The following is a 15,960-nucleotide window of genomic DNA, read 5'->3' on the forward strand; positions in this document are numbered from 1 at the left end:
AGGTTAGGTTCATAGAGTCTGTTACTACGGTAACTGACCGAGAGCTTAAGTTACCTCTCTCTCTGAAACAGGCTAGAGTTACCCCTCTTTCTCTGGTGTGAGTTACCTCCCTTTTTGAAACGGAAAACTCAGAGTTTCCCTCATTTCAGGGTTAACAGACTCTGAGTGTTCACTAAACCTGCTTTGTGAAACGGACCCCTGGCTTCTAACTGCGTGTACTGTCTAATCACAGCACTTAATTAACAATTTAATCTTTTACTTGGACCGTGGACATCTTTTTAGAGCAGATGGAATATGCCTCAACAATTCTACCTATTTTACTTCCTGCGCCACCCATTCGCTCCCTCTGCCAAGGACAAGAGACAATAGGAACCAAAATATACAACAAGACATAACACATCAGACCAGAAACCTTTAAGGAGACTTTAAAACATGAGGGACATTAGAGCCAAGAGAGAAATTTTCCACCCCACATGCCAAAACTACCACCTGAGAGGAACAGATAAGAAAGCTGATCACTGCTGGGACCAAACATACCCCTCGCCCAGTTTTCATTTTACCTCCCCTAACTCCCTCTCTGTGTTCGCCTCCACCGTTGGCTTTAAGTCCCCGGCCAGTTTATGATGCCCGCCATCTCCCCTTCCTCCTCAACAGCATTAGAATCATCCTCTGTCTATGCAGCCTGATTAAAGCACATCAAGTCCAGATGGCACAACTGACTGTGTACAAAATATAGCAAACTCTCACTGATCTGTCTGGCCAGGCCACAAGGATGATGGCACTTAAGAATGTCCCTGAGTAGAGCTGGGACCAACTGTGCCACTAGCTTTCTCTATTCTTCTCTGCTCAGTCTTTGTTTTTCAAATGTGCTGTATAATGAACGCTGCCTTGTCTTGCTTACAGTTGCACAAGTCAAGATTTGGGTCAGCAGCAGACAACATTGCCAATTTTAATTGAGTGCTTGAAGTATGTTTTATAAATTCAATGCATTTGTTTCCTCCTAGGAGAGTGTGGTACATCATCACCCTACATGCGACCAATCTACCCATCAAAGACATTCCCAAATTTATACACCCTAGCCACAGTAAGTGATGCTGGGTAAAGTCTTGATAACTGGTTTATATCTTTATTATGTAACATCAGATGGTACAGTAAAGCAGAGCTGTAAATATGTACTGCTACGTTTGTAAGATAGCCACGCTAAAATGAACTGTAGAGACATCGCTCTGTACGATCTCTCTGCAGGGTCTGTACCCAGAGTCTCATGGGATTGTGGGGAACACGATGCACGACCCGGTGTTTAATGCCACCTTCAGCCTGCGCACCAGAGAGAAACTGAACCACCGCTGGTGGGGTGGACAGCCTGTGAGTAAACTCTACATACCAGTTTGTAACAGGAATCAATTCAGACTTGCATTGGTTAGCCATCAGTTACTGCACGTCACTCAGTGTTGCCATATGTACAGTAATTATTGTATTTGCACAATAATTTTACGATATACAATCAGTAATTTAAAAAAAGGCCAGATGCACAAGATGTTTCAGATGATTCAGATGTACATTTTGCCATTTCAATAAACCCACAATGAATTTTGGAAAATGTTATTGTTTGCCATCTTTGAGAAGACTGATATCAAATTTTGCATCTGACTTGAGTACACAGGACATGTTTGGCCTGGCTTAGCACAAAAAGTTAGCAGAATGCTGACACTAATTTCAAATGATACCTTATTTAAAAACCTTGTGCACCACAAAATTTACCTCAGTTGGTATGCGTTCACGTGATCTCAATCGCTTGGTGTAAGATGGATGTAAGGGTGCTCTCAGACCTAGAGTTTTCTTGCTTTGGTCCGAATCAGGGAGTAATTTTGTTATCAAGTGTCATAATTGTCTAGAGGAGATTCGTGTTCTCACCGCAGCATTTAAAAGGGGACCAGATCAAATGCTGTGTGCGAGAAAGCTGCTCTTGATTGGTCAGAATGTCCATGCAGGAAAAATCCAGGAAGTAAACAAAACGTTGAAGAAGAGTACACTTGCAAGATAAATGCAACACTTGCTAATAGAGGGACAAATAGACGGGTTGTTTTTAGCGCTGGTCATCGCGTACTATAGTACTTGCATCGTTCATTTTGGCAAACCATACAGTTTGAGTAAACATGGAGGAGACTCCGTGGAGGTGTGAGAACATGAATTAGTCTTAGTTATCTTGGACAGTGGAAAAGAAGGAGTAATTGATGGAGCTGTGGAGTGAACAAGAGTTGGTGTTTAACTCAGCATGTATCTGATCCACCAAAGAGCACTTATTTGACTGAGAGATCTTAATTTTTGAAACAGTGAGAGATCTTAATTTTTGAAACAGTTCTCCTCTCATTCCCACTAAAACAACACAGCTAACTAATCGAGGCTGGTAGCAAGTTGAGGCGACAAATCCAAATGTAAAGTTTGTACACAAATACAGTTTATCTGTGGATTAGCCTATATTGATTCTGAATTGAAAAGGAGACTGTTGACATATGACACTTTTTTTTTTTTTTCCTTTCTGCATTTATGTGTTTTTGTAGACATGCAAGGAATTGTTAATATGTCACATTTCCTAAAATGAGTTTAGTGTAATATTTTCCACCAGGAAGAGGATGGGAAATAATCTCATATCCCAGCACTATGCTATATTGTTAAAGATCCTGATTTGTGCTTGATATGAGTGCATTACCTGTGACAAGGGAAGTCGAATTGGGAGGGGCAGGGGCTCTTGCGTCTTGCAGAATTAAAACTCAAATGCAGTTGGTGGTGGTTACAACAAGCTTTTAATTAAGAGTTCATTCCTTGGGCTGAATTCAAAGACTAAAATTAGAATGACAAAACAGGAAAAAAAGTCTTACAAAAAGGGCACTTATCTAGTCAGAGGCCAAAAGGGCATCTATCTATGCATGTGTTTGTCAAAAGTTATCTAAGTGTAGTCTTGCAAATAGTGACACTGCAAGATTCCCAATCTTTGCAAAATCCTATAGTGTCTGACTAAAAACTCAGATTGTCTTCAGATGTGAGAGGACGTAACACTTCAGTCTTAAAAAAGTCTTTATAAAGTCTTTCAGTTTATGGTAGGCATAAGACAATCAGACTTGGAGCGAGTGGGAATGTGTTGGTATATGTCTGCAGGGCTGATGATGATGAAAATGGAAACAGGTGTGTCAGTGGGAGGGGACATCAGGTGACCAGGAGTAGGAAGACAGTCTGAGGGCATCTATGGATGGTTCAAGGATTGCAGATCTGGGGAGTCAGAGGAGAGAACATGGCTGGGGAAAGTGAAGAGGGGCTGGAGACAGGGACAGAGAGCCAGGTCAGACAAAACAAGTAACCAGTGAGAAAAACCTCACAATACTAGGAGCTAAATCCAGTTAAACTGACTGGTGACTACCCTGCTAGCTAACAAATACAACATGTAGAGAACACTGCTTTTGATGGAGGTAAGCGAGCATGTCTTCCCTGCCTTCAGTGTTTGTGCTAAGCTATGCTAAGGTAAACACACCCTGAGCCTACTGTATATCTGTACCCATCTGGACTCAGAAAGATAAAACTGACATTTAGTTGCTGTACTAAATACAGTACCAAAAAGGCCTAGCTAAAAATGCATCATTCCCTGTTAGTGCAAAACAGAAGTACAGGAAGTACTCTATGCAGTTAGCTAGTAGTATGGAATTAATTTGCAGCATTCTGATCTCAGGAGCAAATGTGAAGCATTGCATAAGTAGTGTGCTAAGGACACACATAAGACAGTATAAGTGGGACATTCTGATATTCCCCTTTACTTTTTGTTTTACAGATCTGGATCACAGCAAAGGAGCAAGGAGTGAAAGCAGCCACTTTCTTCTGGCCTTGGTACTTAAGTTAGTATACTGGAATATTTTTCAATAGCTTCAGACACTGAAGGCTGCACTGCACTGGTAACTTACAAACCTTAAAACGGCTGTGGATACTGATATTGTTATTGTTATTAATGTCAATATCCACTGCAAAAAATTTTTCTAAGAGCTGAATTTCCAATATGTAATTTATGGTATACAGTAGTGCATAATATATGATGTATACTTGGTGGAGTTGTCATCGTAGATCCTGTTCTGTTGTGTTATTGGTGGACCTTCAACGGTAACTTTGGTATTTTTCAACTTGGACCACATTATCCCATGTTTTTGTGTCTGAGTGACTAATGGAGACATTTTAAAAAAATAACAACTGGTCAACATTATGGGAAGGATATGGAAAGGATCCCTACAGAGATCGACCTTTCGCTAAAGTATAAGATTCCTTTTGTTTAACCAGATACCTGAAATCGCTTTTGGCAAACCCACCAGACTTCATTTAAATAAACAGTAATTTGACAGTGTATAGAGCCAGCATAGTTTCACATCTACTGGGTGAAAAAAGAGTTAATTTCAACCAAACCAGAGTTGGTGAGTGTTGGAAAGATGAACAAAGGCAGTTTTTGTTATTTTTTTATTTTGTGTCTGTGTACTTTGACTGAAGTGTGTTTTATGAAGATAACATTACTGTAAATGAAGTCTGGTGGGTTTGGCGATAGCGATTTTAGAGCTGTTTCTGGTTAAACTTACAGAATTCTACTCTTTAACAAAATGATCTCATTCTATGATGTAATCAGACATTTATAATAATAATCTGAGCCTGTTGGTGGCAAAAACAAACACTTTTGGTAGACCTACACTGACAATGCACAATTGCTCATCAAGGCTCGGACATACTTTCCACCGTGGACAGGTGCAGTCACTCAGTCGTGCCCAGGCTTCTATTTATATTACAATTAAGGGGCCCGCATCAGCCACCAGTAATAAACAGAATGGCTGGGAGGTGAGGTTACCATCGTCCTACTGCCAGTGTTGTATGAGACTGAAACTAAGAAGATACTGCTGGGTCCGGGGTCAATGTCTGTCAAATATTGAAATTAAAACTAATTTCTGTGGTGCAATGGCTGTGGCTGACTCAACCACAGTGTTTTGTGTGGAACCAGAGAATGGAGCATGCGCCACTGGCACGCTACACGTTAAGTCTGTGTGGTCACAGAAAATGGGCTGCATACGGATTTCTGCACAGGGATCTGTGTGGAGGACATGGGTGGATGATGACAATTATGTCATGTGGACTCTCACAGACATGCAGATCCTTGAGACACGTGGAGGCTGAAACTATGACATGGCCCTTGACATTCTACAGCGCTCTCGCTCAATATTGAACACTTGTTGTTTCCACTCGTCACTTAGACACATCCATAGGAAAATTCTGTACTAGTTGAAAAATAACAAAGTCACCCTTCATCATTAAGCCTTGTATTGTAGCTCACGAGTTAAAAAATTTGCTTATGATAATAACACTTCAAATGTTGGAGAATCCAAGCCTGTTTACGCACTGACAAAAATGTTATATAGATGATTACACAGTTTGGTCTGAGCAAAACAAACGTGAAAGATTTATGGGAGCTAAATCAATGGCCTTTTAAACTTCACTTTGTAGGTGTCTGAAACAAATGTAGAACAGAGAGATACTTTAAAACCAGCCAAAATCTCATGTTTACACTGATGAGGACTCATTCAAAAACCGGTGTACGTGTTAAAGTTTTCAGTCCACTTAAGCAGTCTGAGCAGTCTGTTTTCTGAACTTTGAAATGCCAAAAAAAAAGTCTACAATCAATCAATCGATGATTATTTTTAATTGTTTCAATATGATTCTTTTAAAGTTGATTGGTTTAAACAGAGTTTTTATTTCCAATTTCCCAGTTTATTTCATGATGTCATTACCAAAGTAAACAAGCAGTGATAGAAATATGTTTTCTCTGAGAATCAGTTTACCTTTGCTTGTCATCAGTTAAACACATAAAGAGGCTTTTCTCCTTACTTCAGCTGAATGACAGCACAGACAGATTGGTTTCAGAAAACATTTGCATATCGATGACATAATGATCACGAGGGCAACATCCTGAGACTGACTGACAATGGATTCAAACAAGCACAGACACAGAACAATATCCTCACACACTCCGTCACAACAGAGACCATTGGAGACTCAAACACCAGCCTGTTCAAGCGCTGAAAAATAAAAAAACACTGAAGGCTGAGTGGTAAAAGACAGACATCAGACTGGATTTTATATATTAATATTATTGATATTTATTGCAATTAGGCTTATATTTATTGCACTAAATGTGTTTGTGTTTGTCAGAGGACATGTTGCACACAGACAGTTTTAAAGATGGATCAGCTCCCCCCTTTCCCCCTTTTTGTTCATAAAGACGAGTGGTTCTATGAACCTAGGAAGTCCTGTGAAAGATGTGTAATTAATAATAATAACTAAAAAAAAAAAAATAATAATTTCATTTTTCCTACTTCTTCATCATCATTCACCATGTTTTGTTTCCAGGGTGATTCCTCTGGAGAGGAGGATTTTGACCATCCTGGGTTGGCTGCACCTGCCTGATGCTGAGAGGTGTGTCTTTCCATTCTTGGGACTTGACTTGGGATTTTTTTAGACATGAATGTATGTATTCAAAGTTCTGAAAAAAATCTTTCTGACTGGATTTTTGTAAACCCAGGTTTTTCTCATGGCACAAACTTTGACTTTTAGAAGGAGAAAAAATTCTGGTGAAACAAATAAAATTAATGTTGAAAGTCCAGTTAAAAGTTGTGAAAATACTGGGAGGGGAGACTTTTGACAATTTCTTCCAGTGTTTTGGCATTGATGGACTTATATCATGTCATACCTAACAAGTTACCTTGAAAAGACTGTAGGCTGCCCTAATTGTAATACCAGCACAACTGCAAGATGCAGCCATGAAACTTTACAGGTGTGTAGTTGAGCGCACAATGAAGGCCGAGTTCAAAAATGGGTGTGGTCCGAGCAAGGGGGCTGAAGAGTGGTAGGGGATAGGAAGTAGGGAAGGGGCCATTTGCCCCACACTTTATGACCCTGGCCCACATTTGTTTTAAGCTGCAGATTGCTGTATCATGGCTGGGGTGACTCCAGTGAAAGATGATCTATAGTTTTAAATACAACTTGTCCTTCCATTGTTTACAGTACTGATAGCACCGTCTCCCACAAGGAGGATATCTATCTCCTTCACCCCTATCACAGATTCTCTGGCCTTGTCCTGTATATTAGTACCATGTTTTTCCTTTATGAGTGAGATCATTTTTTTATTCCCTGCTTCCCAGTCATGAAATTGCTATCCGGCTCGTTCAGACTTAGTTCAGACAGTGGTTGATATTTGTTTTTGAGCCAAATGCCCGGCAATTCTGTATTTCTTCCTGTGATACCACAATTTGTTTTTCTGATTCTGCTCCATTTGTTACTTAGCACTTTAAAAAGTTTCAGGAAAGACACTGTATCATCCAGGTTTAGGATATTTGAGGTGGCATTATGGTTAACACTACTTTGATCAGTGGTGGCAAACATAGCTGTCTAACCATTGGTTGTCATGGGGAGTATCCCATGAAGTCCTTTCTCATCTTCCATTGTAAAAATTCTCGTCTGTAGCACAGCAGTTTCCTGTAGATATATCCAACAGTTTTGGCATGATGAGCCTCTTGTGGATTTTGCAGGATTCAACACACACTCACACAGAGATTGTTCATGCTGCAGCTCCTGCTGGTCTGAGCTGTCCCCTGCCATGGCTCTGTGTATGTGTCAGTATCTAGAGTTTCTTCTGAAGAAATAGCAGACAGTCCCAGGGTGGTAGGGGGTACGAAGTAGGGAAGGTGGTCATTTTCGCCCCTGGCTCACATTTGCTTTAAGTTGCAGATTGCTGTATCCCAGCTTGAGTGATCCCAAGGCAAGATGACCTATAAATCAAATAGATTTATAAGAAATGCTGTATATTTTATATGTAGTCAGGAGTGTCTGAGGGTTGGTAAGTGTCTTTTCAAGACTTTTTATTTTAGTGTTGAGTAGATGCTGGGTCAGCGAAGGGGTCATGAGCTGATAAGTGTTTTTATAGTGCAGTGAAGCAGAGGGTTAGTAGGTGTTTTTGTTTCTCAGTTCAGTGTGAGATGAGGTGAGATGCTTACACCAGAAACAACAAGCTCAGCAAAGGGTTTAATCTTGTTCAAACTTGTCTCACACTTGGATGATTTTTGAATTAAAAATCATAAATAAATTGTCTATGTTGTCTATCCTAAGACCGTACGTTTACGCCGTTCACTCGGAGCAGCCTGATACCTTCGGACATCGTCTGGGTCCTCTCAGCAGTGAGGTGAGTGTGACACCTGTGGGTTGAGAAGTGAAAAAAATAAACATCTCGGTTATTTCTTTATTTATCCTGTTTTTATGCTTCTGCGCCGGTGATAGCCGTAACTGGAGGCATCATGTTTTCAGATTGTCTGTCCATTCATCCATCCGTCCATCTGTATGTCTGTCTGTCCTTCCGTCCGTTCCAGTCTGATGAATGCAATATCTTAAACATATCTTTAGCCAATTTAATCAAATGTGGCACAAATGTCCACTCGGACTCAATGATGAATTGATTTGATTTTGGTGGTCAAAGGTCAAAGGTCACTGTGACCTTGTTTGAAATTCTTTAGTAGGAATGACCTTGTGTCCATCTCATTCTCTTAAACATCTCATTCCTTTCTTCAAAAACATCCTATTGGACTCAATGAACTGATTAGAATTTGGTGGTCAAAGATCACTCTGACCTTGACCAGACCTCATTCTCGTGAACATGATATCTGAAGAAGGCTGTGAAGGAGTTTCCCTAAATTTGGCTCAAAGGTCCACTTGGACTGAAGAATGAACTGATTAGATTTTGGTGGTTGAAGGTCAAGGCCAGTGTGACCTCATAAAATATGTTTTTGGCCATTACTCAACGTCACATCTCAGGAGCAGAAGGGGAGACATTTGGTCAGATACTGAATTGGTGGCAATGGCTGAAGATCCTCTGTGCTGTCAGGCTGAAGATGTGAAGAATTTATGTGTTCACAGACATGGATGTAAACTGTAACTGCAACTTGAGTGGTTTGCAGAGGCATACAACCCCAAGGTGGTAATTCTAGTTTCTCTTGTCTACAGTTGGATAACCCTCTGAGGGAGATGGATAACATCATTGGTCAGCTGATGAACGGTCTAAAGCAGATGAACCTGCATCGCTGCGTCAACGTCATCATCGTAGGAGACCATGGTACGACTGCCGTATAACGTTTGATGTTATATCTCTTTTCTATAGTTAAATCTGTTTATTTAAAGCTGAATGAATAACAAAGAGGATGACTTATAAAATCAAACACAAGGGCTACAAATACAGATAAACCCAAAAAACAACATCATTATGTTAGTTATTACTGAGTAATACCGACTGTGCTTGGGCTTATAATAATCTCACCCACCAGTGGTGCACCAGAGGTTGACACCACAGTGGCTACACCCATTATCATTATACAGTCTATTCAATACTTTGAAGAGCAAAAAGTCTCATTCACCTCCAGTGTATTTTCAGTGGGAGCAGCAGGTTCAGATTTTGGCACGTAAAAATGAATCAGCATCAGCATGAACAGAAAATAAGGTGAAAAAAAAGTTTGTATGTAATCTGTGTTATTTTTAGGTGAACCAACCCTTTCACTAATAATAACAACTGACACCATGGCTGTCTTCTCTGTCTGACCGTCAGGTATGGAGGAGACCCACTGTGACCGGACAGAGTTTCTTAGCAGCTACCCGCTCAACATCGACGAGATTACGCTGATCCCCGGCTCACTGGGCAGAATACGACCCCGTGACCCCAAATCCACCACATGTAAGAAGAGACTGATTGGTTTTAGCACTAGATTGGATCAGATTTTCAGCCATTTAAAAAAGAAATAAAATGGGCTTCATTTTGACATTATTCTTTCTTTTCAGATGACCCAAAAGTTGTGGTCTCAAACCTCACTGTGAGTGCCACCATACAGACATAAACTAAACCATTTTTCCTGCCATTTTTCAAACTGTCCAGTGTGACAGAGAGAAAGAGAGGTCAGATCAGTCACTACGTTTGTTGTTTCAGTGTAAAATGCCGACTCAGCACTTCAAGCCGTACCTGAAGCAGCATTTACCCAAGAGGCTTCACTATGCTAACAACCGCAGGATCGAGGAAGTCCAGCTGCTGATGGAGAGGAAGTGGCACATCGCCAGGTAACCTGAGACGTGCTTATTAATGTGACAGTTTAATATGTATAAATCATTACCATACTGATTCTGAGAAATGACAGTGCCAGGAATCTTTATACTGTCACCAACACAAGCACACAGTAAGCCCAATCGTTTATTCTATGTGGTGTTATTTGACGGTTTACTCCATCAGGTAAGAAAAAAACAATGCTTGATGGTATTTAATACATATTAGACATTGTAGCTCAAATAACTGAACCATATTCATTTGATTTTCAAATAAGTGTTCTTTCAAGTTGGTGAAGTAAAGATGAAGTGGCACTTAAATCCAGTGGTGCCGGCAGGATTATATTTCATAGTGCGCACAGGGACTGCCCTCCCGCCCACTTGTAGGGTACCATGAACACGTAGGTTTCCCACGCACGGACATACGCAGTCTACTCAGCAAGTGAGCAAGAGATTAACATTAACATTTCTAACACAACAGCACCTTATAACTCTGATTAGCCTACAACGTGCATTTCAGAGACAAGCCAACAGACCTGACAACAGCAGCCAGCAAAATAACAGAATACAATATAATATACTGAATATAGCCCAGAGAAACATACAGGCATTTAGCAGACAAAAGATTCCCTCATTTAGCAGCAGCATCACACAGTAACAACACAGCTTCAGCATCAACAAAAAATACAGCAACAATATGTAACACGAAGCCCAAACCAAGCTGCTACAATTAACAATAAAAAGATGATAAAATGAAGTAGTGTTCCTACCTATTTGAAGTTCATTGTACTTCTCCCTGTTGCATCAAACTCCTGCAGAATGGCCTCTGCATCAATTCCAATATCATGATGATTGCAGGGCTCATCGCTTTGCAAAGCTGGCGGACAGCAGACTCGATGCTCGTATTGCTGCACTCTGCATACTCTTCGCTGCTGAGGCTTGTTTGCGTGCTTATTTCAAAATCCTGAAAAATGCTCAGTTGTTTTTGTTTGTTTGTTGTTTTCTAACTACTTTTGCTTGCTAACACACAAGATAAGTAACACAATATTGCTAGCATCACTACTGAGCTCCAGAAATGTTTATCATACACTGATCTCTGGCCCGTGATGTGTGCACCAATCATCAGCATCCAAATGTATGTGTCATAGTGAGTGGACACCAAAACATGCATCTTAGGCACATTCATCGGTAAAAAAGAGCCCAAAGACACAATCTGCTGCATTTGTCACAATTTTATTTTCAAGATAGGATGATAAATCATTGAAAAAAATGTGCGCGCAGTGCAAACAGGTTTACAGCTGCCAGCACCACTGCTTTATTCATCCCAATGAAGATGTATTTTAAGAAATCTCTATAGTTTTTGTAATGTTGGAGAGTGTCCTTAATAATTTTCATGTTTCAAAGGTCCAGTGTGTAAGATTTAGGGGCAGAAATGTAGTATAATATTCATAACTATGTTCTCTTTTCATTGATATAAAACCCCCAGGAAACTAAGAATCTTTGTGTTTTTGTTACCTTTGAATGAGCCATTGACGTCTACATACAGAGGGGGTCCTCTTCTACAGAGTGCGCCATGCTTCCACAGTAGCCCAGAGCAGTCAAACCAAACACTGGCTGTATATCGGGCCATTCTCATTTTTGCGTTTTCACACCGACCTCCATGGTTCTCTTACACGCTTGGTGCCTGGGAGTAGTTTAAGTTTTGCAACCTCACTACCAGATGCCACTGAATCCTACATACTGCACCTTTAAACTGAGTTGAAGGATTGTGTGGTCTGTTGAAGGGTTAATGGAGATTTCCTGAAATATTTGGTTAAAGTAAAAAATGTCCTGTCATCATAATAAACCCATGGCAAAAGACATTTGCCCAACAGTGTTAGACTTTAAGATTTGGGAGTTGTTATATTAAACTTCTTAAAGAAAGGCTGCAGAAGGTTTTGATAGTTGGAAAAAACGTACTTTTGTTTTTGCTTTAGGAAAATGCCCGAAAAATTGAGGACTCGGTGTGGTTTCTTTGGTGACCACGGCTTTGACAACAAGATTACCAGCATGAGGGTACTGTGTTGATTTAAAGTGTCCTTAAATTACTATCTCTTTTTGTCTCCTGTATTATTAACTGTGATATAATCACATTGTATAACACACCTCTGACAGTAACATATTGTTTTTACCTGATGTCTCTGTAGCATACACAATGATTTTTCTTTTATTGTAGTTCCAACCACTGAGAACCAGGCATATGTAAACCAGTGATTTAGAGGAGAACCATTTTTCCTCAGGGTTTAATGTGTTATTTTTTTCACACAGACCATATTCGTGGGTCATGGACCGAGCTTCAAGTTCCAGAAAAGCGTGCCAGAGTTTGAAAATATAGAATTATACAACGTCATGTGTGGTGAGAATATAACTTATAATTTCTTTTTTTTAAATTGGTCATCAGTGATGCACCTTGGGTCATATAAGGCCACTTTACAGGTCATGTTTTCATGTGTGATGTGTCAAGAGAGCTCTGAAACCTTTTTTACAGCTATACAACAAACTTTTATCTCCTGTTCAAATACATTTCTGATATTTTTATCGACACACTGACCCTGCTGTCTCTCCTTCTTTCTCTTTGTGTCGCAGACTTGTTAGGGTTGAAGCCAGCCCCTAACAATGGGACATACGGCAGCTTGAACGACATGCTGAAAGATCCTCCACACCAACCCAGCATGCCAGAGGAAGTGACACTGCCGTCACCAGCGTCAGACTCTGATGCCACTGTGACCAGTGACCTGGGCTGCAGCTGTGACGATGAGGTCAGAGGACAGTGATGTCACAAAAAAATAATCTCTAACCCTTTCAGTTGTATTTTACAATGGGGTATTGGTGCCATTGTAGGTTAAAAACAAAGAAAAAATGGAAGCAAAAGAGGGAAAGAAAATTCCCAGGAAAATGTCAGATTTACTGAGAATAAAGTGGTAAATTTTTAAGACAAAACTTAAATATTCTATAAAATGAAAGTGGTAAGTGTAAAAGAAAAAACTTGGATATTCTCTGTGTTTAAAGAGGTAAATTTATTTTTTTAAAAAAAGGGATATTCTCTGAGATAAAGTGTTAAATTTTCCGAAAAAACTTGAATACTCTGAGATTAAAGTGGTGCATTTGAGAAAAACTTGAAGTGGTAAATTTTACAGATAAAAACTTGAATATTCCTTGAAATTAAAGAGGTATATTTAAAGGAAAAAAATGGATATTCTCTGAAATTAAAGGGTAAATTTATGAGAAAAAAAAAGGATATTGTGGTACATTTATAAGAAAGAAACTTGGATATCCTGTGAAATTAAAGTGGTACATTTATTTTGAAAAATGAATATTCTCTGAGATAAAATGGTAAATTTATGAGAAAAAAAAGGGATATTGTTTGAAACTGAAGTGGTACTTTTATAAGAAAAGTTTGGATATTCTGTGATATTAAAGTGGTAAATTTTTAAGAAAAAAAAGTTCTCTGAGGTCTAAGTGGTAAATTTATTGCCAGAAAGTCATGTGATGTAGCAATTAAAGCAATAAAGTCTACATAGGGTCAATGAATGGGTCAGGACTTTCCCCCAGCCTGACTGGGGTTTGTAGGTCAACACTGGCACATTTTAGACTTAGCTGACTTATTATTTGCAGTGTTTAGGATGCATAAAACTGCTGAATGCACACAGAGTACATAAACTGGGTCGAGAGCAGGAGTGTGAATGTCCAATCAAGACATAAGTGCTATGTCTTGGGCACCTGGACTTGCTTGAGTTTCATGAAGGCTTCTTCACTTCTGAACTGAAGAATGTTAGTTGCATTAATCAATATTTAATCCATTAGGGGGCAGTACAACATCAAAACAAGCTGCCATCTGTGCTTTTCTGTTACAGAACAAAGTGGAGGAGATCATAGAAGCCTTCAGTCCGGCAACAGATGGAGCCTACAGTTACAGTAGGTTTCTCTCACACTTCAGTCTCTGTCTAATCATTAAGAACAGAAACTAGACGTTCTGCAACAGGCACCACAGAACACTGATCAGCTGTATATGTTTAGCAGCTGAGCTGAAGAAAACTGTTTGTTGTCCAAGTTAATCCATTTTGACAAAAGTGACACAAGTAAAGCAGTAGTTTTAGTAGCAGCAAGTATCCACTAAACATGTAAAAATCTCCCTGTATCTTGTGTTCTCGGATATGCAGAAACTTCAATAATATCAATAATAATGTGGTTCAGCAATAAAGCAACTTGACGTTACACTCTGTTGCAGTCAATCCTTAATGCACAACATGACAACTTTATTCACAAAAAGACACGCCATGTCTCTCCTTCCTGCTACACACTCATCAGGCAATCAGCCTCAGGCTTAGATGATGAGATGAGAGTATGTTGTCATAGTAACTGACTCAGAGTTACACTGAACTTGCTTTGTGAAACGGAAAACTCAGTTTCCCTCATCTCAGGCTTGACACACTCACTAATCCTGCTTTCTGATATAGGGCCGGCCCAGGAGTTACTGATTGTGTGTTTGTATGTATGTGTGTGTGTGTGTGTGTGTGTGTGTGTGTGTGTGTGTGTTTGCAGACAGTACCCACCTCCCGTTTGGTCGTCCAGCTGTGATGTTTGACACTCAATACAGTTTGCTTCATCATGTGGAGTTCATCAGCGGGTACAGCAAAGAGCTGATCATGCCTCTGTGGACATCATACACACTTCCACGACAGGTACACACACACACACACACACACACACACACACACACACACACACACACACACACAATTCATTCCTAATTTATTTATTTATTTATTAATTTATTTATTGTCACAGTTATGCCCTGAAGAAATGCAACTGCAGAAAGAAGCACTCTGAAAAGTTTCACTCTTAGTCAGCTGCATAGACATTACTGTCTGAACTGCAGCTTTTAAATACAATAAATGCACAAACATTACACACATTAATGATCATGTAATGTTTGTTTTCTTGGTGTGAGTTTCTGACAACCAGTTCTGTAATACCAGAGCTTCTTTGAATGCACACCTGGGGAGAGGAATTCTTTCTTGCAACAGCATTATGTCATGATTATACCGACATAAGACCCAAAAAGACTGTGATGGACTGTCAGTCTTAAAGTTTCACTTCTCTGAAATAAAGTAAAATAAATTGCACCTTGGCACCATTGGAATTGAATTCAGAAATCTTACATTTAACGCTGTGAGCTCCGAAAGTCCAGAATCTGTTGCATAAGATTTTGCTCCCTAAAACACTGATTTGTTTCCCTGACCTCCTTCTGCTTCTGACTCAGCCTCTTTCATCTACTTAAACTGGGTGTCAGGTTGTAAAAATCGGATGCAGGCCATGTTAATGACACGTTGTTGTTTATAATGGGTGACAGGGTGTTCTTTGTCGAGGCAGAACATAACGGAGCTGCACAAACATGCAAATATAAACACAAATGTGGCTGACAGCACCAGTAAACACACAGACTCTATGTCTCTGACGCTGAGGAACATGCTGCAGGTTTACAAGGTGCAGCTGTTTACATGTGGCACACACACACATAAATACACACGTGGCACCAAAAACACACATTCACACACGCTATTTTATCATTAATTAGTTTTGTTTCACTTTCATGTTTGTTCCCATACAATGTCTTTTTTTTTTTTTTCCAGAATGCATCATATACAGTGGTGTGAAAAAGTGTTTGCCCCCTTCCTGATTTCTTACTTTTTTGCATGTTTTCCACACTTAAATGTTTCAGATCATCAAACAAATTTAAACATTAGTCAAAGATAACACAAGTAAACACAAAAT

General features: G+C 39.7%; 2 protein-coding genes across 2 annotated transcripts in view; one reads left to right on the top strand and one right to left on the bottom strand.

Annotated features, from left to right (window-relative positions):
- Positions 1 to 15,960, bottom strand: part of LOC126383971 (collagen alpha-1(XIV) chain-like) — an 849,933-nt gene that overhangs the window by 124,732 nt on the left and 709,241 nt on the right. The window lies entirely within an intron of this gene.
- Positions 1 to 15,960, top strand: part of LOC126383947 (ectonucleotide pyrophosphatase/phosphodiesterase family member 2-like) — a 78,770-nt gene that overhangs the window by 14,746 nt on the left and 48,064 nt on the right. Inside the window, exons 7-20 of the mRNA XM_050034713.1 lie at positions 1,005 to 1,084; positions 1,246 to 1,365; positions 3,821 to 3,876; positions 6,424 to 6,489; positions 8,179 to 8,251; positions 9,067 to 9,175; positions 9,662 to 9,787; positions 9,892 to 9,923; positions 10,037 to 10,164; positions 12,123 to 12,201; positions 12,454 to 12,541; positions 12,772 to 12,944; positions 14,040 to 14,100; positions 14,728 to 14,867. Of these exons, the coding sequence (XP_049890670.1) occupies positions 1,005 to 1,084; positions 1,246 to 1,365; positions 3,821 to 3,876; positions 6,424 to 6,489; positions 8,179 to 8,251; positions 9,067 to 9,175; positions 9,662 to 9,787; positions 9,892 to 9,923; positions 10,037 to 10,164; positions 12,123 to 12,201; positions 12,454 to 12,541; positions 12,772 to 12,944; positions 14,040 to 14,100; positions 14,728 to 14,867 (1,331 nt within the window). The remainder of the gene's footprint in view (positions 1 to 1,004; positions 1,085 to 1,245; positions 1,366 to 3,820; positions 3,877 to 6,423; positions 6,490 to 8,178; positions 8,252 to 9,066; positions 9,176 to 9,661; positions 9,788 to 9,891; positions 9,924 to 10,036; positions 10,165 to 12,122; positions 12,202 to 12,453; positions 12,542 to 12,771; positions 12,945 to 14,039; positions 14,101 to 14,727; positions 14,868 to 15,960) is intronic.

Source organism: Epinephelus moara, chromosome 22 (assembly GCF_006386435.1).
Source record: "Epinephelus moara isolate mb chromosome 22, YSFRI_EMoa_1.0, whole genome shotgun sequence".
Taxonomy (NCBI): Eukaryota; Metazoa; Chordata; class Actinopteri; order Perciformes; family Serranidae; genus Epinephelus; species Epinephelus moara.